The 25,595-nt window shown below is 38.4% G+C and overlaps 2 protein-coding genes across 2 annotated transcripts in view; one reads left to right on the top strand and one right to left on the bottom strand.

Moving 5' to 3' along the window:
* Nucleotides 1-338: 338 nt before the first annotated feature.
* Nucleotides 339-25,595, top strand: part of fscn2a (fascin actin-bundling protein 2a, retinal) — a 71,081-nt gene continuing 45,824 nt past the window's right edge. The window contains exon 1 of the mRNA XM_082185987.1: nucleotides 339-378. The gene's annotated coding sequence lies outside the window, so the exon portion shown is untranslated. The remainder of the gene's footprint in view (nucleotides 379-25,595) is intronic.
* LOC309494856 (zinc-binding protein A33-like) lies at nucleotides 14,937-20,893 on the bottom strand. Its single transcript, XM_082164306.1, has 6 exons — nucleotides 20,288-20,893; nucleotides 17,736-17,831; nucleotides 17,308-17,538; nucleotides 17,178-17,200; nucleotides 16,978-17,096; nucleotides 14,937-16,634 (listed from the first exon to the last, which is right to left on the bottom strand). The coding sequence occupies exons 1-6, from the start codon at nucleotides 20,681-20,683 to the stop codon at nucleotides 16,093-16,095; spliced, it is 1,407 nt and encodes a 468-aa protein (XP_082020432.1). The 5' UTR covers nucleotides 20,684-20,893; the 3' UTR covers nucleotides 14,937-16,092.

Here is a 25,595-nt window from a genome sequence, read left to right as displayed (position 1 = left end):
CGTGTGTGTGTGTGTGTGTGTGTGTGTGTGTGTGTGTGTGTGTGTGTGTGTGTGTGTGTGTGTTTGAGTACATAACACCTGATGTACTCGTTATATCATAAGAAGAATGGTAATGTTAGTCTTTGTTTATCCCGAGGTTTACTGAAGTCAGCCGGATCCGGGCCGTATCCAGATCCAATATTATTGATCTGCCATTTTTAAGGTTTAACGATGACGCAATATTCTTCTAGAAACAAACTTTGTTGTATTATTTTCATGGTATCACTGTAAAGCTGCTTTGAAACAATCTGTATTGTAAAAAGCGCTATATAAATAAAGGTGACTTGACTTGACTTGACGTGAGAGAGAGAGAGAGAGAGAGAGAGAGAGAGAGAAAATGTGTGTGTTTATGTGTGAGTGTGAGAGTGAGAGAGAGAGAGAGTGTGTGTGTGTCAGGACGCTGATCCAGATATAGTTGAATCCTCATCTCTGCTGTTGATTATAAATGAAGGTGATTTGACGTGTGTGTGTGTGTGTGTGTGTGTGTGTGTGTGTGTGTGTGTGTGTGTGTGTGTGTGTGTGTGTGTGTGTGTGTGTGTGCATAACACCTGATGTACTCGTTACATCATAAGAAGAATGGCATCTACGGTAATGTTAGTCTTTGTTTATTCCGAGGTTTACTGTAGTCAGCCGGATCCGGGCCGTATCCAGATCAGATGGTGGACCTGCGCCTGCACAGGGCCACAACACATTCCCTAAGTGTCAGTCTCATCAGCCCTGTGAAGGCCTCATCGACACGACAGCCATCGGCACTGATCCTCAACAAACTCGTCTCCATATCGGCGAGATGGAACTGGATAAATATTGTGAATGTTCTGATCCAATCGGACTTCTGACCTGTAATACCCAAACGGGAAGGAAGTCGACCGGAAGTTGAAGCCGGCCGCGTGCCACCATCTTGTAGCAGAACTTCACCTGCTGTTAGCATCCCATTGACTCCCATTCATTTTGGCGTCACTTTGACAGCGAATAACTTTACATCTGAGGCGTTTAAAGACTCCATTTGTCCATTATTTATTTCTAAAGAAACACGACAATGTATAAAATGCTCCATTACCTTGTAGCTTATGTTATGGCCCCGTAAAAACAGTTTTTGTAAAAGTAGGCTAACGATTGCGTCATAACCACACGACTCTCTGTCGCACAGTAGAGAGATTACCGTATGGACAGGAGGAGAAGCTCACACGCAATCGGGGGGACGTGGAGGCAAAATGACAAAATAATTAATCAGAATACCTAGCAAAAGTTTCTCCTGCTCCTAGCTCATGGACACCTCCTACTCACACTCTCCGTCTCTGCAAGTTTCGGAAGGGAATGATTCAGATTTCTCATGCCACAGCCACTACTAGAAGACAGACGGGTTGCTCACGTCACATCTACGTCGTCAAGCTCGGTTTGAGTCTGCGCGTCAGGAACGGAAGTCCTAAAAAAATCGCTAAAAATGGGCTTCACTTGCCTCAATTGAGTTCCAATGAGATGGCTCTGTCCATTTCTTATACTGTCTATGGTAATACCTGTATGCTAATCGTTAACCAGTGACTTGCTTAGTTGGGGACATTTAATATTCAACAATATTATTGATCTGCCGTTCTTAAGGTGGAGGATGACGCAATATTCTTCTAGAAACAAACTTTGTTGTATTATTTCAATTCCAATTTATATGCCATCACTGCAAAGCTGCTTTGAAACAATCTGTATTGTAAAAAACGCTATAAATAAAGGTGACTTGACGTGTGTGAGCGAGCGAGAGAGAGAGAGAGAGAGTGTGTGTGTGTGTGAGAGAGAGAGAGAGAGAGAGAGAGAGTTTCTGTGTGTGTGTGTGTGTGTGTGTGTGTGTGTGTGTGTTAGGACGCTGTCTAATCCTCATCTCTGCTGTTGATTGCTCTAGTCTTGCTCTGTAACACAGATCTGGTTTCAGCAAAACTCCCAGCTTTACTCGAGATCACAGACTCTCTCCGCGTGTGTGTGTGTGTGTGTGTGTGTGTGTGTGTGTGTGTGTGTGTGTGCGCAGGGCCGGCCCTGACCAATTTGCTGCCCTAGGCAAGATTTTACCTGGCGCCCCATGCATCACAGCCCATTTCACCCCGTCATTGTGTTCATGATTTAGCATATATATATATATATATATATATATATATATATATAGGCCTATATACACACACACACACACATTACAGCCTAAACACAAATACCAAGAGTATTACATAGCATTCAAGTCAAGTCCCCATTATCTTTTATAGCACGATTTACAATAAAGATTTAATGTGAACTTTGCTATTTTGAATAAACCTGTAAATAAATATCATTACTATGCCATAAAATGTACAGGCCAAAAGTTTGGAAACATTACTATTTTTAATGTTTTTGAAAGAAATTTCTTCTGCTCATCAAGCCTGCATTTATTTGATCAAAAATACAGAATTTTTTTTAATATTGTGATATATTATTACAATTTAAAATAATTGGTTTTCAATTTATTATACTTTAAATTATCATTTATTTCTGTGATGCAAAGCTGAATTTTCAGCATCATTACTCCAGTCTTCAGTGTCACATGTGACATCCGGTCTATCACATGATCCTTTAGAAATCATTCTAATATGATGATTCATTATCAAAGTTGGAAACAGTTCTGCTGCTTAATATTTTTTCATAACCTGTGATACTTTTTTAGGATACTTTTATAAATAAATAGTAAAAAAAAAATTGTTTTAAATGTTTTAAAAATAGACATCTTTTGTAACAACAATATACACTACACTCTAAACAAAAATGGTGCTAAATAGCACTAAAAGTGGTTCATTGGCTTGTAATCATAGGGGAACCACTTTAAGTGCCATATAGCACCTACCTTTGTCAAATGGTGCTATGTAGAACCATAAGAGGTGCCATATAGCACCTTAACCACCCCAAAGAACCGCTAAAGAACCGCTGAAGAACCAAACTGGGCTTAACAGGTTCTTTAAATGGTAGTGGTTCTATATAGCACCTTAACCACCGCAAAGAACCCCTGAAGAACCATTTTTTTTTAGTGTGTACTGGTCAGTAATTTGGGGTCAGTTTTTTTTTTTTTTTTTGTTGAAATAAATCAATACTTTTATTCAGCAAGGATGTGTTAAATTGATAAAAAGTGATCGTAAAGATGATTTATATAATTAGAAAATATTTTTATTTTATTTTAAATAAATGCAGTTCTTTTTAACATTTTATTCATCAAATATATTAGGCAGCAGAACTGTTTCCAACACTCATAATAAATCAGAATATTAAAATGATTTCTAAAGGATCATGTGATAGACTGGATGTCACATGTGACACTGAAGACTGGAGTAATGATGCTGAAAATTCAGCTTTGCATCACAGAAATAAATGATAATTTAAAGTATAATAAATTGAAAACCAATTATTTTAAATTGTAATAATATATCACAATATTTATTATTTTGTCTGTATTTTTGATCAAATAAATGCAGGCTTGATGAGCAGAAGAAACTTTTTTCAAAAACATAAAAAAAAAATAATGTTTCCAAACTTTTGGCCTGTACTGTATCCCCACAACTGCACAACTAAACAGTAAAACATTAATAAAAAAGTGATAATAAAAAATGCGTCTTAAAACTGACATGATTGTTACAAAACCACACAGTCTGGGGACTCTGGAGAACTCAGAACAACTGCTAACATTAAGTTTAAGGTAAAAATAACTGCCATGAAATTATAGTATCTTACTCCTATGCCATAAATTGTTCATTCACTACATCACTTTACCTCTGTCTTTATCCCCTTTTATCCTCTTCTCTTCTTTTTGGCACTGTATCTATCGCAGACTATGCTCATTTATAATGTGTCATGTAAATTCGGCCTTCCGTCACAATCAGGAAACTTTCACCGCGTCTAGAACTGGCGCGAGCTGCCAGGCCCGTTTCTACGAGCTGTGTGTTAACAAAAGCAGTGCTGTCTACATTGGATGCGGAGTCGCGCACGCTACACAACAAATTACCAACAACTGATCGCGCGCGCGCTCTGTTTCTGACGCACTTCAAGCACTCGATGGGCGGGGGACGATTGGTGAGCCGGATTTTTTTTTTTTTTTTTTGTAGTATTTCGAATTAATGGTTTTAAAATAGTATTATATATATATATATAAAAAAAAAGTAAAAAATAAATAAATAAAAAATTCACTCGTTCACTCATTCTGGCGCCCCTATGGATGAGTGGCGCCCCTAGCATTTGCCTATACCGCCTATGCCGCGGGCCGGCCCTGTGTGTGCGTGCGCGTGCGCGTGTGTTTCTGCTCTGAGTAAAGCCTCACTTAGGCCTATACAGTATCAACCCCACAACTCTCTCGTTATTTACACCTGTTATTGCCACTTCCATGTGTTATGTCTGGATGGAGACAGTAACAGTTTAAAGACGGTCCAATAAAAGTAGTCTCTGCATTTAAAGATTTGGATCTTGTGCCGCACGTAAAGAATCTGTTGTTGAAAGTCGCAGAGAAAAGAATTTTCAGAGCACATAAACAACAGTTAAACCTTGTGGCATTAACTGTGACATACTCCAAAAACTAGCATTTTGCTGATTATTTTATGATGTTCATGCATACAATGCTTTTATGAGCTGGTATTAATCATTCTTTTCGTAAAAAAAAAAAAAAAATTAAAAAAATTTAGTGTTCATCAGAGGGGTCCGACTCCGAGACCCCAGGACTTTTGTCGCACTTGAACCACGAATACACACAGACACACACAAAAAATGTAATGTATTCGAGGAGTTAAAAAAAAAAAGAAAGTAACAAATCCTTCGCTCGCGGGTCAATTTGACCCCATTAGGAATGAATGTAATGCGAGGAATGCTTCAGTACACATAGAAAAACCAAAAAATGCTCAAAATTCAAACTAAAAATGCAAAAACTTTACTTTAAAACTTTTTTTAAAAAAAATTATTTATAATGTCTACATGTGTATCTGAATGCATCTGAAGAAAAATGACTTTAGGACCCAGCGGAACAGCTCATTTGCTCCATATAGAGCTATAAGGCCATCTAGAGTCATGAAATATCATGTTATATTATTATTTTTCCACAAGAGGTCGGCAAAGACACCCAATGTAAGATATTTTAAGCTGAATTAAAAGGGTTATGCATGAAATTGTGAGGTATTTTGAATTCAAGTTGAAAGAATGTGAGGAATGTGCTTAAATTACTATTTATTTATTATTTATTGATCAAATCTGTCAATTTAAAGGTAAATCAAAGAAAAAAAGAAAAGAAAAAAAAAACAATACAATTGCATAAAAAAAATGGAGGATGAGAGTTAACGAAACTGTTCTGATGTCCAAAGGCACATTATATACGTTAAACTGCCTCACTGTACGAGAAGTCTTGAATGAAACTTTTGTTTGGCTGGTTGTTGATCTGGGCCGACACTATGTTGCTGTCTGGGGCTAATGCTTTATTCACCATATCATATCTGCTCTGCTATCGAGGTAATGCCAGATTCAAAACACACTGAGATATAAATACACACAAACACAATCTGCATCTAATAGGCGAAAAACTATATGAAGGACTAGTAATATCCACATTCATGCATTATGAAAAATAAAGGCATCTATGGAGAACCTTTAACATCCATGGAAACTTCACATTGCTCAAAAGGTACTTTTATTGTTTAAACGTGGTTTTATCCACATGTTTTGTCCACGGGAGAGGATTTGTGAATGGATGGTTAGGTCATATGATAATGACAATAGTCCAGTCATTTTATGAAAAAAAGGTTGAACAAATTGCAACAGAAGCAAACTCAACTGATTTTGTATCCTCAATATGTCCTGAGTAAGAAAAAAAAAAAAAAAGTCCCGAAGAATCCCATTAGGGGAAAGTTTAGAAAAAGACCCAAATATATCCTATTCATACGCCTATTCCTTTTCTTACGTGAATTGAAAATCGTAAAAATGTTAACCTTTAGATATCACCATGGAAATTACTGAGTTGATTACTTACATCAAGACAAACAAAAATTGTATTACAAGTTTTTTTTAATTGTTTGTTAGCATGGACAAATGGCGCATAATCTAATTTAATGGCGCATAATCACTTCCTGCTCAGCTCAGCTACTGTTCGGACGCTCTTGCTTACTGCTCCGCGCTTTGCTCTATCGCTTTTATATTTTATCTTCTATATTTTTATATTTTAGCTCCTTTTATCACCTAATTTTAACTTCAGCAAATCAGCACAGTGCTCAAACGACAAAGTTTGGATTACCACAAAAACGCAGAATTCTTCTACCGACCAGCTTACATTCCGGGGAAAGGAAAACACAACTGCCTACAAGGATAAGAGAGAAAATGCCTCTTCTGGAATCTACTTGCTGCACTAACTGCCACAGACTTTTACAAAGGATTGCAGTTCTTGAAACAAAGTTATTTACGGGACCACCAAACCAGACGGAACACACAACAGAGCTTCGTCATGGACACCCTCAGCATATAGCCGGTGAGTCCCATGAAACTAGTGCTCCTCGACAGGTAGAGAAACAAGCCGATCGACTTACAAATCGATGGCACAAACAGGGAGCGAGACCCAAAGGCACTCGAGACATCAGATTGTCACGAGCCCCACATATTGCCGCAGTAGCATCCTCTACCCCAGATACAGCTCTGACAAAGACTGCAAACACTGGTCTCCCACCAACACCTATACATCTTGAGAACAGATTTGAAGTACTAATGAATGTAAATGAGGAATCCCCAAACGTGATGAATGTGATCGAACACAGACTGTATCAGCCAGTAGCTAACACTGATGCTAACTGGCGCTCAAGGTCGAGCAGACAGCGGCACTCAGCTCAGAGCGCAGCCGAGCCCAGGACTCTGATAGTGGGAGACTCCATAATCAGAAACATTAGCAGCAGGGATACAACTACATGCTGCCTTCCACAAGCAACAACTTCTGATATAAACAGGGAACTTCAAAACATTCTGATGAAACATAAGACTGCAAATCGACTCATAATTCATGTGGGGAAGAATGATATTCATAAAGAGCAGTCAGAACTCCTTAAGAAGGATTTCAATGAACTTTTTGAAACACTTAAAAGACTGAAAGTTCAAACATTCATCAGTGGACCACTCCCAGCAAGAGGAACAAACAGGTTTTCTCGGCTGCTTGGGATTAATACATGGCTGCAAAAAACCTGCAATTTAAAAGGAGTAAACTTCATTGACAACTTCAATCTTTTCTGGAGTCAGAGACAACTATTTCATCGGGATGGCCATCACCCAAACAAACTTGGTTCAAGAGTGTTAAAGGACAATATCGACTTCTCCCTCAATCATCCTTCTGCAGTGTGTGTCAATCTGAACGACACACACACACCTGGAAACAGTATGAATGAACACGGGACTTCACTTCAGCAACAAGATGGACATGCGGTTGACATATCACACAAGGACAATGATAACACCACTGAGCCACAACAACCTCTGCTCACGGACACAATCTCAGCTGAGCCATGCCCACAGAGCTCATCACAGACAGACATATTAGAACTGCTCCAAGATTCAGCACCCAAGGACGACTTCCTGGAAAACAGCCAGGGAAGCCAGGACAGCATATCACAGCCTCCTATAACACCTGAGCAACAGCCCCTTTCACCAGATACTTTTTCCCTCTCGCCAGCGACTCCACTCCTGTGCTTCTCACAGAGAATGGAAGAACTAGTGCATGCTGGAACCAGACTATCCCACTCTTTTGCTGCAAGCCCCCAGATACCAACCAAAAATCGTCAGGCACCTCAAACACCGAAGCCTGCGCGCCGAGCTCGCCCGCCCCCTCCTCCTGTGAGAGCTCTTCGGCCTCTTCGGCCAAAACGCCAGGGCCCACACCCTCCTCCATCTGCTCGAGGTGAACCAAAAACAACTGATACCAGCTCTCAGTGATGTGTTTTGGGTCCCTGCTATGATAACAGTAACTTTCTTAAATGTTTACAGAACAAGCGGGAACCCAGTGTGCCTGTATCTTTCTCTATTGCTGTTCTATTACAAGATAGAAAGTCTAAGGCCTTCAATAGCCGTACAGCAAACCCAACTAATCTGGTGCCTATTACATGTCAAACTAAGACTGCTGTGGGGACAAAAAGTAAGACTGTTAAGTTAGCACTTTTAAACATTCGCTCACTTAAAAATAAATCACTTCTAGTCAACGACTTAATAACCACAAACAACCTGGACTTTATGTTTCTAAATGAAACCTGGCTAGAAGACAGCTGCAGTGCAACAATCCTCAATGAAACAGCCCCTCCTAACTTTACTTTTATGAGTGTCTGCAGAGCTGTTAAGAGGGGTGGGGGTCTAGCTGCTCTTTCTAAAGATATCTATCAATGTAAGCAAATATCATTTGGGAATTACCCGTCTTTCGAATATCTGGGTACTGTGTTAAAAGGTGCTCCTCGCATTTTACTTATCATTATTTACAGGCCTCCAAAATATTCTCCAGCCTTTGCTGAGGACTTTACAGAACTGTTATCAACAATTACCTCAGAGTTTGACTGTTTTGCCATTGCTGGAGATTTTAACATTCACATAGATAATGCAGAAAACAATATGGCAAAAGAAATCAAAACTGTTTTAAAAACTTTTGATCTGACTCAGCATGTACATGGCCCCACACACAATCGTGGACACACTTTAGATTTACTTATCAGTAAGGGTCTAAACATTTCATCGATTTTTATTAAGGATGTAGCACTGTCTGATCATTTCTGTATTTTCTTTGATATATTGATCTCTCCTGCCACTGAAGCTAGATCTGTGTCTGTCAAGAAGAGATGCTTAAATGAGAACACTAGTGTACTATTTATGAAGGCTATATCCTTAACACCAAGCATATCTGCTGACTCTGTTGATTTTCTCCTTGATTCTTTTAACTCAAAAGTTAAAAATATAATTGATGATATTGCTCCTGTTAAAGTCAGGAAGAAGAGTGGCAGACAAAAAGCACCCTGGAGAAACTCAACAGCAGTGCAAAATATGAAAAGACAATGCAGAAAAGCAGAGCGCATGTGGCGGAAGACAAAACTTGTAGTCCATTATAACATCTACAAAGACAGCCTGCATGCTTTCAATATGGAACTAGGCAAAGCTAGACAGACTTTCTTCTCAAATATTATAAACAGCAATTTAAACAACACACGCACTCTTTTTGCTACTGTAGAGAGACTGACAAACCCCCCAAGCCAGATTCCTAGTGAAATGCTCTCAAACAGCAAGTGCAGTGAGTTTGCTTCTTTCTTCTCTGAGAAAATCAATAATATCAGAAAGGTGATCAGCACATCCTTGAGTTGCACTGGGGTCAGACAGATCAGACCACCTGAGAAAGTAGTTACTATGTCTGACTTCAAAGAAATTGATGGCAAAATTTTGGAAGAAACCGTACAACACCTTAAAACATCAACATGCGCCCTTGACACACTTCCCACATCTTTCTTCAAAATTGTGCTAAACAGTTTAGAAGCAGATCTTCTAGAAGTGGTAAATGCCTCACTTCTCTCTGGGAGTTTTCCAAACTCCCTGAAAACTGCAGTTGTCAAGCCCCTCCTGAAAAAGAGCAATCTGGATAAGACCATATTAAGCAACTATAGACCGATCTCAAATCTTCCTTTCATAGGCAAGATCATTGAAAAAGTTGTCTTCAATCAGCTGAAAAAATTCTTAAGCTCGAATGGATACTTTGACAATTTTCAATCTGGTTTCCGACCGCACCACAGCACAGAGACAGCGCTGATAAAGATAATAAACGATATTCGCTTAAATACTGATTCAGGAAAATTATCAGTGCTGGTACTACTCGACCTCAGTGCTGCATTTGACACTGTCGATCATAACATACTTCTTGACAGGCTGGAAAACTGGGTGGGGCTTTCTGGGATAGTCCTAAAATGGTTCAGGTCATACTTAGATGGGAGAGGTTATTATGTGAGTATAGGAGACCATAAGTCTGAGTGGACATCCATGACATGCGGAGTCCCTCAAGGCTCAATTCTTGCGCCACTCCTGTTCAACCTGTATATGCTCCCAATGAGCCAAATAATGAGAAATAACCAAATTGCTTACCACAGCTATGCCGACGACACACAGCTGTACTTAGCCCTATCGCCTAACGATTACAGCCCCATTGACTCCCTGTGCCGATGCATTGACGAAGTCAACAGTTGGATGTGTCAAAACTTTCTTCAATTAAACAAAGACAAAACTGAAGTTATTGCGTTTGGAAACAAAGATGAAGTTCTCAAAGTGAACGCATACCTTCACTCTAGGGGTAAAACAACTAAACATCAAGTCAGGAATCTTGGTGTGACACTAGAGTCAGAGCTTAGTTTCAGTAGTCATGTCAAAGCAATAACTAAATCAGCATACTATCATCTGAAAAATATTGCAAGAATTAGATGCTTTGTTTCCAGACAAGACTTAGAGAAACTTGTGCATGCTTTCATCACCAGCAGGGTGGATTATTGTAATGGACTCCTCACTGGCCTTCCCAAAAAGACCATAAGACAGTTGCAGCTCATACAGAACGCTGCCGCCAGGATTCTGAGCAGAACCAGAAAATATGAACATATCACACCAGTCCTCAGGTCTTTACACTGGCTCCCAGTTAGATTTAGGATTGATTTTAAAGTATTATTACTGGTATATAAATCATTCAATGGCCTAGGACCTCAATACATTGCAGATATGCTCACTGAATATAAACCCAACAGATCACTCAGATCATTAGGATCATATCAGCTAGAAATACCAAGGGTTCATTCTAAACATGGTGAGTCTGCTTTTAGCTATTATGCCAGCCGCAGCTGGAACCAGCTTCCAGAAGAGATCAGATGTGCTCCTACAGTGGTCACATTCAAATCCAGACTCAAAACACTTCTGTTTAGCTGTGCATTTACTGAATGAGCACTGTGCCGCTGTTCGTCCGACTGTTTGTACTGTACTGTATTTTACTCTATTTTTCTAAACTGTTTTAATTATTCTTATTTCTTTTAATTATTTTAATTTCTCCTATGTCAGCAGGGCATTTAGCCCGAAACTGTAAATGCCCACTCAGAAGGTGATAATGTGAAAGTGATTAATGTGGGTTTGAAAGTAGAACAGTATTTAAATTACGATATTAAAGTTTTCGTCTGAGAAAGAATGTGAACGCAGTGCTAAAGTGCTAAAGAAAGTGAAAACAACGTGTGAGTAAATGAGGGAGAAAAGAAAGTTAAAGGAAAGTTGATAGATGGAAGTTGTAAGAAGATTGAAGGTTAAAAGAAGGTTGAAAGATTTAAGTCTTAAGGGAATCCTTTGAAAGAAAGATCTATAATAAATATTCTTTTTTATTTTTTAAAAGTACTGTATTTTATTTTATTTTTCTAAACTGTTTTAATTATTCTTATTTCTTTTCATTATTTTAATTTCTTCTATGTAAAGCACTTTGAATTGCCATTGTTTATGAAATGTGCTATATAAATAAACTTGCCTTGCCTTGCCTTGCCTTGCCTTGCCTTGCCTACGTATGTGCTAATTTGCATAAATACCACAACAGATCTAAACATTGGGTATAACCAGGTGAAAATGTCTTGTTGAATCTTGTTGACACATAACAGTAAAACACTTAATGTTAAAGGGGTCATATAATGCCATTTTTGTACAAGCTAATATGATTCTTTAGGGTCTAAATTAAAAGTTTGTAATATACTTTCATTAAAAATTCTCATTAGTATTGTAAGAAAACACTAATTTTACCTGGTCAAAAACAGCTCTGTTTTCAGCACGTCGTTTAAGTGCATGTGTCTTTAAATGATAATGAGCTTTGCTGACCCCGCCCCTCTGTTCTGTGCGTACACCGTTTGTTATAACCATAACACAATAACCATAACGCGTTGTTCATTATAAACGTGGGATTATGAATTATATTGAGAACGTCGTACATAGAAAACATGCCGTAATGTACCCTGAGTGTAAAAATAGCCGCATTCATCGTGAAGCGTGCAAGTGATTTGCAAAGATTAATATAAAGATTAATATAAAGATTAATATAAAGATTAATATAAAGGTTAATAAAACGTTACACTCACTTCAGTTCTCCTGGAGGTGCAGCAGGAATACGAATAGTTGGTACCGATCCCTTTTTCAGGAACAGCTTTTAGCAAAACCAGCTTTATACTGACCCTCGTTTGTAAAGCAGTCTGGTGTGTGAAATGATTCGCGCAAACATGAAAGCATTGACGTTGATCGTGGGGAATATTCCATTCGAAAACAAACTCAGCCACTGCGTCTTCAGCGGTTCAGATTTAGGAACATCAACATGACTGCTGTGTTCGTTATTACACCCAAGAACAGAACACCACAATCGCTCATTCTGCTCATAGACAGTGCTCCAGCGTATCAACAATGACCGCGCCGGTCCACGCGGGCTATGATTGACAGCTCGCTCACGAGCGAGGGCGGGGCTGTGTTGAAACCCTACTGTCAATCAACAATCGTGGGAGGGGCGTCGATTTCTACAAAAATCGAACAGCTTGATTTGAGATGGGAGGAAACATAAAAGAAGATTAAAAAAAAAAACACTGGATGGATTTTTATCATTTTATGATGTTTGTGTACAGGCACTGCCAACACACATTTCAGTACAATCAACTTGTAAAAGTGCATGTACCATTATATGACCCCTTTAAGGTCTGAATGGAACCCATTTAGGCTACCCATGAGAATTAATACATAGAGGCAGGAAGAAGTACTTTAGAAACCAGCCTTTATTAATTATTATTGCAGAGATGGGGTTTGGGACTGGGTCTGTGGGACTGTTTCTGGGGATTCACTTTTTATTTTGCCTACCTTTTGTCTTCTGCATTCTCCTTACCATTGTCTCCTGTTCTTCCCTCAGACTCGTCCCCCAGAAACAGTCCCACGGACCCAGCCCCAAACCCCATCTCTTAAACATTAATAAAGGCTGGTTTCTAAAGTACTTCTTCCTACCTCTATGTATTAATGCTCATGGGTAGCCTAAATGGGTTCCATTCAGACCTTAACATTAAGTATTTTACTGTTTACAATTGGCTGAAGCGAAAGACAAGTTCGGATGATGCAGATCACGATCCAAACCGACAACGAAAGGCCGACAAGCAGCCAAACCGAAGATCCACAAAAAAATCTCACAGAGGTGAAGCAGTCAAAGGATACATTTTAAACAAACTGGAATAGAGAGACATTAATATATAGCCATTAATATATAGCTTAGGCCTAGTTTAAACAGAGGTCTTAATGTCAATTTGAAGAAGAGCATGGAGTATTTTTTTTATTATTATTATTATTTTATTTTTTTATCAACTGTTTTGAGAACTGGAAATGCACAATTCATGCATACAAATCTGTAGATATTAATAAATGAAGATGATTTAATTAGACCAATGCATCAAAAAATGCACCCCCCCCATAATCTTTAGATCCCCCCCATGTGACCCATGTAAGGGGGAAATTATTATTGTCAGTGTTAAAATTATTCATAATAATACAATAAGGCAAGGTTATTACATTAGTCTGCATACTAAAAACTTTATTTATTGTCACACTATTTATGGTGTAGTCAATTAGATTGCAAATGTGTATTAGTTTGTACGTCTGTTATGGACATTTATGTACAATTTGCAGTGAGAAGTCTAATGTTTATTTGTTGGTTTCCTTTTATTCAACTCTTACAGTGTTTTGGGAATAAAATTCTTCATAAACATCAGTTCCTGAGAGTAAATTGCATCTGTTCAGCCGGGAATGCTCATAGACCATAGGGTTTAAGAGCTGCAGACATTTTTATTTGGGTATATATGTCGTTTTCAGAAAATTCTCAAAAATAGTGGCGCATATTCAGAGGAGAGAAGCAACTTTTATACTTACCACTGGTTACATTAGGACTCGCGTCCACATCACTGATCCAACTGTAAATGAGCAGACAGACATACAGCAATAGAAAAGCATTCGCAGCATCAATGTTCATCTTGTGTTTGAAATGCTGCGTTTACAGTGATTGATTTCTGACACTGAAGTCAAAAGACTTTATTCTGAAGAGCATTTCTGAGAAGTCTTACACATACGGCTCTGATTTGGGTTTATTTCGATAGTCCACTTTAGATATTCTTCTAACTATAAGTAACTTTGCAACTACATGTCAACTAACTGTCATTAGAGTATTAGTAGACTGTCTGCTTAATATCTGCTAACTCTTTATTTCGTTGGTCCTCCAACAGATATTCTACTGACTACATGTAACTTGGCAATTACAAGTCAACTTATTCTCCTAACCCGAACCTTAACACCCAACCATAACCTAACAGTCTATTGACAGTCAACTACAGTCTACTAATACTCTAATGAGAGTTAGTTGACATGAAGTTGCAAAGTTACTTATAGTTAGTAGAATGTCTAAAGTGGACTATCGAAATAAAGTGTAACCGCGATTTGTAATTAGCCGAATCAAGTATTTCTATACTAAGCATGTATATTTCATTAACACTTTTGTGGATAATTTCAACAACAAAAAAGATCTAACCTATATAACTGAAATAATTAGTCATTCACAACAAAAACTTAAATTTTTGCATGTTTAAAATTAAATGGTTCAGTGACTATAAATATAATTATACTTTATGTGAAAATTGTAGAAAATTAATCTGGTAAATGATAATTAGCCTGAAAACATGAATGCTAAAATGGTCTCTGAAGTGAAATATAAATGAAAACGTGTGTTGTATGGATATTCAGTCTAAACTCAAGAAGAATGGAAAGAGTGTGTGAGTGAAGCTGGTTGTGAATGTGTGTATATGTGTGTTAGTTACAGGATCCTCTGTTATAGTCCAGATACACTCTCACACGATCAAGCTTCTGTTCAACACTCAATCCAGACTCAATAACACATCCATAATCCACACACCAAACATCACTGTTGAAGAAATCACATCCCTTCCTCTGGTTTAATGCTGTAGTTACTCCAAGTTTCCTCACACAAAACCTCACAGCAACACAAACACAATTATTACACAATAATTTATCCAATTTACTCTAATATGCAGAAGTAGAAAACTTTATAAGCCAAACCTGAGAAAACGGCACCATCTTGTAAAACAAAATAGATTTTTTTATTTTTTATTTTAAAGCCTAGCCAACAGAACAAAAGTCTATTGACAAACACTGCATAATTTTATAGTTAAATATTTTATAGCCTAGATAAAAAGAAATTGGCAGTTTTAATGGGTTTCAATTAGGACAATTTTGTCCTTAAAGCAACACTAAGGAACTTCTCCTCTTCGGTCGCCCTACAGGTTGGAAGCGGAATTGTCCATTACCGCTGTGTTAAATAATTCCGCCGCCCGCAGCCTACTGTCGCACACACACTCGCTGTTTATCCAGCGCCGGCTTTGAATGAATGATGTCCACAGACAAGGTAGAGTATGTTGCATGATTTCATGAAAGTATGATGTATTGCAACATCAGAAACGAAGAAAAACTAAATAATGACCATTGTAACGCTTGACATAAAGCAAGTCAATTTGTAGTTTTCTTATGTCTCATTCGAACTACAGAAACGCGACCCGTTTTGGCAAACTTGCATAGTGTGGTTGTAGCAGATATAGGGCTGCAGAGCGGACCCAGAAGTGCCTTTCACCCTGTTACAACTTGATGAACCACTGAAACGATTTTGGAAACATTATTTTAAGGTACATTTTTTTACTTAGTGTTGCTTTAAGGTCATGAGTGTAAATATTTTGTGTACCCAGTGATTTATGAAAGGAAATAAGAACATTTCAATAAAAAATACACACTTGTGCCAAAATTGATGCAGTTGGCATTAACACAGAAAAAAAATATTTTAAAAAACCCAGAAAGAGACAAACACGTCCTTAAAGAAACACAAGGGTTAATTTGGCTCTAAACTTTACATTGAAGTGTGATTGATCAATGAGACCCTTTGATTACGGTGTTATTATCAAAGCATAATTTCAAAACTGTATTAATCTAGAAGCAGATTTAACTGTGATTTTCTGCTTTAATAAACAGTTTAACTGGTAAGATCCTCAGAGGAGTTGCGCTGCCATTAGCTAAGTATGGAAAGACAGTCTCAGTGAAGGATGTCCTGAATGTGCACAGACAGTCTTTAGTTACAGGATCAGAGAATGACACTGTTCCTCTGTCATAGTCCAGCTGAACTCTCACACGCTGAAGCTTCTGTTTAACAGTTAAGACAGTGGCGGGTTGCTCTGGGGATTCTGAGCTGTATTTGCTGTCTATGTACCCTACATACCAGACATTAGACTTCAAGAAATCCTCTCCCTTCCTTTTGTTTGATGCTGTGGTTATTCCAAGACCCCAGCGTGTATTGTCTCTAACCTCCACATCCCAGCAGTGTGTTCCTGAGTTAAAGCCCTCAGATCCCAGGACACATGCACACCTGTCAAACCTCTCTGGATTATCAGGAAGTGTTTTATCTACACGACTGACCGACACACTGGTCAGATCAGCAGAGAGTGTGAGACGAGGATATGCTGTGTTTGGATCCAGAGTCAACGGAGCTGCAAAGAGAATAACATCAGATTACAGGATGAAATATGATGTATTAGAAATGTAAATGTAAAAAAACATCATATCATAACAATGTTCTCTCAGTTACTGTCAGAATGGATTGAGGCTTCAGGTTTAACATCAGTATTCAATAAACACTATTGTATCCTAATACATAAACATAAACCATGAGGAATAGACTTTTCATTATGAGTTCGCTGTATGATCTGATGATTTTCTGAAATACAGTTCAGATTCACTTGGTAATTCAAGTGATTATTAAATATATTTCTATCAAATGTTGATGTTGTGTGAACTATCTTCTGCACTGGTGTCAAATCTGCTGAGACTCACTGTGTTGGACAGTTTCCAGCATCTTCTTCCAGACTCTGAACGGCAGGTTACCCAGATAACGCGACACATGAATCAAAGCTCCAGAACTCATCCGTGGATCCGGCTGTGAGATCTGGACTCTGAGGAACATTCAGGAGTCAGAACTGCAGTGAATTTGAGTTCAGATCCACTGAGAGAAGAGATACGAGCAGCTCACTTACCTTTCCATTGAGGCCTTAAAGTTCTGGAAAATATAGAGTTTGAAAACATTTTAATATCTTATCAAACAGTGTCTCAGTGTCAATGAGTCTTAATTTGTGCACAGAGAATGAAGCCAGATTGATTTGTCACCTTTAGAAACGAGACGTCATTGTCTTTCATCATCTCCTCCATGTCTCTGATTGTGTGTGAAAGAGCTGAGATGTGTGTGTTCATCTCCTCCAGCTTCTCCTTCATCCTCTGCTTCTTCTGCTCCTCTTCCTCTCTCAGTGCAGTGACTGTAGCTTCTTCTTCGTCTCTGAGAAACTGATGAAGCTTCTCAAACTCTTCTTTAATCTGACGCTCTGTGTGCTCAGCTTGAGACTGAAATCAAATCACATTCACTTCAATCAACTCAATCAACACAAATCTCGGATACCCGACATATAACGGATCCAGAAGCAGAAGCTGCTCGTCATTTACAGAAATAATCAACTGGAATCCATTATATTAAATATATTGATTTATAACGGTATAAAGTGATCCTCCAGCTGTAATGACTCTTGATTCTGTTTCCTCACATTGATGTGTTGAGCTGTTTTCTCAAACTCTCCTTTCTTTTCTTCATTGTGTTGAAGTTTCTGTTGTAAGGACTTCAGTGCTGTATTGAGCTCCTCCTAGAATTGAACAAAAATACATTAAACACCAGATTACAGTGAAGAGAAGACAATACAGTGATATGATCACACAATTCTGTGCAAAAGTATTCACCCCCACCCTGATTTCTTCTGTTTTTGTGTAAATCTCATACTAAATTGATTCAGAAATTAAAACTTACCATAAAACAAAGGCAATCTCAGTGAACACAAAGTACAGTTTGTAAATGACAATGTTATTTACTGAAGCAAAAACGTTATCCAATACTAACTGGGCCTGCGTGATAATGTATTTGGCCTCATAGTTACTAATTCCTCAAATCTCTGAAACTGTATTTATGATGTTGTTCAGCTGGACTAAACACAACCAGTCCTGGGGCCTGTACCATGAAGGTAGCTGAACAAACTCGGGGTTACAGGATTAGTTTTGAGTTGACAAAACCAAACCGATGCTATCAGGCTTTATTGGTACCATGATGCAGCTCATCAACTTTCTCTGTCAACTCAGGCTTTGATCCTTAAGCTATGATTACTCCACGCGCGCGTGCACATTAAAGAGTGACGTCGACACTGAACAACCAATCACGGAGCGTGAGCGATATATTTTTCTGCGGAGGAGCAAGAGATAATCATTCAGAATTACGATGAATTTAAATATGTATTTCAAGCTCGAAACAATACGGTCTCTGCTGCCAAAGCAAGAGAAGACTGTTGGAGAAAGATTGCTGATTGTTAATGTGTAAGTTAAACAAATACGTTCTATATTTATGTAAAATTATGTATGTATGTGTAGCCTATATGTGTAATATAGCCTATAGCCTATTTTTATAATATATAAAAAATGATACATGCACATTTTTTATATATTATAAAAATAGGCTATAGGCTATATTACACATATAGGCTACACATACATATATACATAATTTTACATAAATATAGAACGTATTTGTACTACTAAGAAAGCTAGGGAATCCTATCATAAGATTAACAGAATAATAATAAAGATTTAAAATAATTCTTAACATGTATTATATTGTATAGTACATTTGTGCAATTTGCTAAAAAAAAAAAAAAATGTGTTCATGTGATGTCACCCTATCAATATATCTTACCGGCAAATTTATAAAAGCCCTCTTTTATGGACATGGCCGATAAATGTCCGGGGAACACTATTAATGAAACTATTCATGTACTCCTGCAGAGCGAGGACCACCTTACGAATGGTTCGACAAAACGTGTTTTCCTGGAGCTTCTGTGCGTCACCCACCGTACAAGAATGTAGGCTACCACTTGCAAAAAAACGCAACGCAATACCATTTGTGGTACAGTAAGTGCATGAATTCGACGTGTTAAATTCTTTATGTGCGGCTCAAGAAGTTCGCAAAGATAAGACATTCCTTCCGTGGAAAATCTGTATCTTTCATACAAGTAACTATCAGGAAAGGCAAGGGGATTTTGTCTGGCTAAAAACTCTTTCTCTACGAAGTGCTCGTCAAACAATTTGCGCTGAGATGTCCACAGGATTTGGAAGAAAAGGTGAAGTCATTGCAACAGACACTGGGAATAAGTTACGTCACCTATATGTTTCTTTGCTCTCAGCTGATTGGTCAAACTTCAGTCTGAGATCTTGAATCCAGAACATAACCTGCCCCGGAGCAGGTTAGCCGTGCAGCGTAAGAGACCATGGCAACGAACACCGATTAAAGCCAAGCTACTTTCATAGTACCTAAAACCCAGGGTTGGCGGAAACTAAACTGAAACATAGCTGGCTAGCCACCTAAACCGGCTTTATGGTACAGGCCCCTGATCACTGCATCCCTGTTCAATCAAATAAACACTTAAATAGGACTTTTTCAACAGCATGAAGTTGGTTAAAAGGTCTTAAACAGTAACACACTATTGACAAAGGTGAAAGAAACTCCAGGAATAATGATGAAGACGGTGATTGAATAACATCCAAATGTGATGGATTACAAAGCTATTTCAAAGGCTCTTGGACTCAAAGAACCACAGCGAGAGCCATTATATCCAAATGGAAAAAACTCGGCACAGTAGCAAACCTTCCCAGAAGTGTCACAACGTCACCAAAGGGCCAAGAACAAGATCGTAGGAACTGAATTTTCTTATTTTCTATCAGAAAATGCTAAAGCACAATATCCCATCTTTAGTCTGCAAACTGAAGCTCAAGCAACAATACAATGATTCAAAGAATAGTAAGTAAATCCACCTCTGCACAATTGTGCACTTTTTTTTTTCTTTTTCTTTTTGTCAAATAATGATGAAAAAGGCCCCACTATTTAGTATGAGACACAAAAACATAAGAAATCAGGATGGGCAAATACTTTTACAGCACAGTAAATGTCATATAAAGTTGAGTAAAATGACATTGAAATAGTAATGCATGAAAGTGGTGATATCTATGTTTATGACTAATTATTGTTCTTTACATGTGAAACAAGAAACATTAGTCTTACCTTGTAAGATGAAACCACTTCACTGATGGGTCTGAATTTATGATTGTCATGTTTTTGTGAATTAATACACACTATACACACAGGCTGTTTGTCCTCCAGACAGAAGAGTTTGAGTTTCTCACTGTGTAAACTGCAGATCTCCTCAGATCCTGATGAACATTTCTCATTTCTCTCCTTCAGGAACGACTCACACAAGTTTTTTAATGCCAGATTAACTGGAGGTTCACCTTTTGAGGATCTTCTCCTGCAGACAGGACACTCCTGAGTTTTCTTAGTTTTCCAGAACTGTTGTAGACACTCTTTACAAAAACTGTGACTACAGGACAGAAGAACAGGAACATTGAAGATTTCATGACACACGGGACAAATATAATCATCTTCAGCTGCTGAAGCCATTTTCTCCGTTTGAGTCTCGCAAACTAAACTTTACTTTCACTTCCTGAACGACGGTTTCCCAAAAAAATGGATAAAGATGAGAATCAAAGCTGTCTGTTCAGAAATGAACTTCACAAAAATCCTTCAGTAAAGTTTTTCTCTGTGTTCTCCATTGATTGCTTATTCTTTATTGTTTTTGTTGAGACAACGTCGGTGTGACCGAAAGGAGAAATAACAAGTCAGTCTCTTCCTGGTTAGTGTTGTAAGAGGGAGGAGTTTATGATCACCTTTGAGTGTGTACAAACAGATCTAACAGGAACGTCAGGATTTCTTCAGGTAAAATGTATTCAAAGTGGACATGCATTGAAATGCTAAAAAATAATACTGTAAAACTTTGAATAAAACACAAAAGAACAATTACAATACAAAACTATTAATCATAAACGACCTCAAAATGCTTATACATGTTTTATTTATTGCTCTTTATTTGTCAGGGAGTTTCTTCAGGGTCTGTCATGATCAAATCAAATCAAATTTTCTTTATGTAGCACAGAAAAACATCAGTAGTTGGCCATTGTGCTGCACAAGAGAATAAATATCTAAAAAACAAAGCGCAAAGGGAGTTTACATCAAAAACACCAATAAGAAAATTCAACATTAATTTTCTGTCATGCTCAAATCTTTGTCAGTGTAATGGGCAGGAATAAAGATCTGAGCGACTTTGATAAGGGCCAGATTGTTATGGCAAGGTGACTGGGTCAGGGTATCTCTGAAACTCAAGGCTTGTGTGTCGCTCCCGGTCAGCAGTGGTGAGGATTTACCAACAGTGTCCGAGGAGGGACGAACACACACCAGCGACAAGGTGTTGGACACCCAAGACTCATCGATGGACGAGGGCAATGAAGGCTATCCCGTCTGGTCCGAGCCAACCGAAGGTCAAGTGTGGCATAAGTCACACACAACTTTAATGATGTAATGGGAAGAAGAAGTTGTGTTATTTATTTGCTCAAGGTCGCTTTACATGGGAGGAATGTGTCACAACACACAGTGCATCACATTCTGCTGCATATGGGGCCAAAGACCAATCAGAGTGCCTATGATGACCCCTGTCCACTTTCAACAGAATCTACAATGTGTATGAACATAATTCATGGGAAGCAGCTGATCACCGTAGATGTGATGTCAAGAGCTCCTGTTAAGCGGACTGATAAATTTAGTGATGGCATAAGGCCCAATGAAACGGGGAGCCAATTTCCGAGTGGGCGCCTGAAGGGGTAAACTGCGTGTGGAGAGCCAAACTCTCTGTCCACACACATACCTGGGAGCTTTGGACCGGCGACGGTTGGCGATACGACGGGTGCGTTCCCTAGTCCGGCAAAGAGCTGACCTCACCCTCCTCCAAGTGCGACGACAGCGCAGTGTAAAGGCCTGGACCGAGGGAATGGTGGCATCGGGTTCCTGAGAGGGAAACAGAGGCGGGTGGTAGCCCAGATAGCAAGAAAATGGGGACAGGCCAATGGATGACGACGGCAGATAATTATGAGCGTACTCCGCCCATGTCAATTGCTCACACCAGGAGGTGGGGTTATAAGCCGCCAAACAGCGGAGCATCGACTGAGGTCCTGATTAGCGCGCTCAGCTTGGCCATTACTCTGTGGGTGACACACTGATAACAGACTGGCAGTGGCACCAATCTGTCAGCAGAATTCCCTCCAAAAGTTAGAGACAAACTGGGGTCCCCCTGTCCCACATCAGTCAATCAGTCAGTCAGTCATAGTTATTTATAGAGCACATTTAAAAACAACAGCTGTTGGCCAAAGTGCTGTACAAAGTGTAAACAAGTATCCTAATGAGTAAACATAAAACCACAAATAAACAATGCACAATACAATGCAATACCACTACGCCCACTTATGACTATAAGCAACAGTAAATAAGTGGGTTTTAAGCAAAGATTTAAAATCAATGTATGTAGTATGTCCGGATTACATTCATATACACACATTAATACTATATAGAATGTACTTTTATTTAACTTTATGTGTTGCAAAGTAAGTAGGCTACTTATTCCAAAGAAGTGTGTAGTCAGAGAGTGTGTGATTTGGGACGCAGCCCACAGTAATCATCACTAAACCCTAGCTATTGGCCTATTGTCTTGCATTTATGCATTTGGCAGACGCTTTTATCCAAAGCGACTTATATTGCATTTCAAGGTACACATTTACATTCCTATCAGTTCTTGCTTTCCCCGGGGATCGAACCCATGACCTTGACGTTGCAAGCGCCAACGCTCTACAGTTTGAGCTACAGGAAAGCAAAGTCTTGAGACCCGAATGCTGAATGAACTCCACGAAGATGAATGACACTAAAGAAAACAACACTTGTTGAAGAGAGAGAAGCTTTCGGACTCTGACGTTCATTCATCCTCCTGACGACAGAAAAGAGAGAAATGTGGGGAAAAGGAAGTCAAATGAGCTGATGTTGGAGCTCTGAAGATTACATTGGCATATATTCAGCAAGTGAGAAAATAAAAAATAAAAGGCATTATCAGAGTGATTCAATAGTGTGTTGCAGTTCTGCAATGGATGTACTTTAACACTTCATTTATAGACAGTTTCCAGTATAATCTGTTGAATAAAACATATAAGTAAAATTTACTTAATTTTTCTTTGGCAAGTTTTTGCACGAATATTTTTAAAGTAAATTTCACATATGCGAATGACTTTTTTAAATTGAGTAAAAAATTATAAATAAGCTGTCCATTGATGTATGGTTTGTTATGAGAGGACAATATTTGGTCGAGATACAACTATTATGTGAATCTGGAATCTGAGGGTGCAAAAAAATCGAAACATTGAGAAAATCTCCTTTAAAGTTGTGCATTTATGTTGGCGATTGTGCAGCATTCACTCACAAAAATACATGTTTGATATATTTACGGTAGGAAATTTACAAAATATTTTCATGGAACATGATCTTTACTGAATATCCTAATGATTTTTGGCATAAAAGAAAAATCGATAATTTTGAACCATACAATGTATTGTTGACTATTGCCACAAATATACCCGTGCGACTCGTGACTGGTTTTGTGATCCAGGGTCACATATGGAATTAGGTTAACTCTACTTAACTACAAAAAAAGTGAAAAGTAGTAAGTTTAAGTGAAAGTATCAAAGAAAAAAAGTAATTTTAACTTAGCTAGTAAAAGGTTGAGTAATATCTATTTAGTTGAAGTTCCCTTTGTAATACATTTCACTCAAATAATATAACATTGAATTAAACCACACTTTTAAAGTATATGCTTAACTTAGAAACACCTAAAGTAATTAATACAATAGATATTGTGTGAGACACCATATCTACACTGAAAGAAAGGTAAGCCTAATGTAAACGCGGAGACCTCAATACTTGGTACACAATGACGGTAACATTCGATAAATTGTTTTTGAGTATGAATGTGTCATTATGAGTAGAAAATGAACTCCAAATCTCACAAAATGGCAAGTTACTAATCCGAACAACAAAAGCAATGATAAAACAGTGTAAATACAGCTGGAAAACAGTGAAAAATCAACCTCATTAATTATTCATGCCCCAGTGCATGATGGGAACATTAGTTTAGTAATTTTACTTAATTTTATAACGTTGATATTTACGCTTTCATTTCTACACGCTTGAATTGAGTACTAATATAGAAACTAACTTTTTCATGTAAATTACATAGTTTTTTTCTGTAGTATTAACTTTACCACAGAATGATTTGTCTCAGTCGTGCTGAAACACTGGTGTGATGTAAATGTGCAGTGTCGACAGCTTCGGTGATTATTACTGGAGCCTTTTATTTGTTTTTAAGTGCTTGAGGTTTCATTCATTCTGCACACTCTCAAAATGACTCCCTAAACACACATCGGACATCAGTAACAAAACTTTTTTCAGTAACGCTTTATTTCACAGTAGTAATAACAGTAAATTATGCATAATTACCAGCAACTAACCCTAATCATAACCCTACAGTACTGCAACTGGTTCACTCTGCTAACCTCAAACGAAATAATAAAACATCTAAACCTCTATTAATTCTTAATAAATAGCCGTCTGACAGAAATAAAGTCAGTCTGGTTAGTAATAAGTGAAGCTGGTAATGCTGTTTGTGGAGTTGTTTAATCCTCCTCTGCTGAGATCTTCACAGATTTAATGTCTTCTTTCATTTCATCCAAGGCTGTGTCTGAATGTTGTTGTATGTTGTACGTTTGGAGAACGTTCTTAAAATGTTTGGCGCACTCATACTGTGATGTCACTGTGATGTCACTCTGACAGTGTTGAGAAACAGGAAGTAGAATCTCCCCCCAGAGTTGTTCAACATGATGTGATGTCACCGTAATCATCACATGATCTCACGAGTTGACTGTGTATGAAAGTCTCATTAAAACGGCATAGATTTCATTGTTACCCTTGTCCCAGACCCAGATTTTCTTAAAGGGATATTTCACCTCTGGAAAGATGAATGTGTATTTAAAATGGGTCATTTATGTAGTAGAAATGTGACATTATTTTTGAATTTGGAGCTTTCTAGAATGAGAAAAGCCAGAAAATGTATTTTTGGCTTATGTGGATGAAAGACAATAACTCCCAGAATGCACTTGCTTCGCTGCCCTAGAAGGCCACTCCCAAGCCACGCCTACCGGTAAGAGCGCGCAGTGAGTTAAACAACAAGGCTAGGCTACTAGTGAGTCTCCGTGACGACAAGTCTGCCCGGGATTTCGAGATCGCCCAAAATGTCCTAGATTCGGCTTTTGCGTTCTACAGTCGCCATTCATTATGTTTACTGTGGTGAGCAGGACGAGGCTGAAGGCCGCGGGAGAATGGCGCGAGGCCGGTGGCGTGATTACTGATGAGCGTGTGAGACGCACCGGTCTCGTATCTCTCACGG

This window comes from Leuciscus leuciscus (assembly GCF_965113295.1).
Source record: "Leuciscus leuciscus genome assembly, chromosome: 1".
Taxonomy (NCBI): Eukaryota; Metazoa; Chordata; class Actinopteri; order Cypriniformes; family Leuciscidae; genus Leuciscus; species Leuciscus leuciscus.
Note: the sequence above shows the minus strand (reverse complement) of the source record. Positions and strands in the feature narration are given on the sequence as shown.

Coding starts and splice junctions, on each gene's coding strand:
- LOC309494856 (XM_082164306.1), bottom strand. CDS start 20,683: ATGGCTTCAGCAGCTGAAGATGATTATATTTGTCCCGTGTGTCATGAA. Junction 17,201..17,307: donor ATGACGTCTCGTTTCTAAAG/GTGACAAATCAA, acceptor TATATTTTCCAG/AACTTTAAGGCCTCAATGGA. Junction 17,097..17,177: donor TTTAAGGCCTCAATGGAAAG/GTAAGTGAGCTG, acceptor AATGTTCCTCAG/AGTCCAGATCTCACAGCCGG.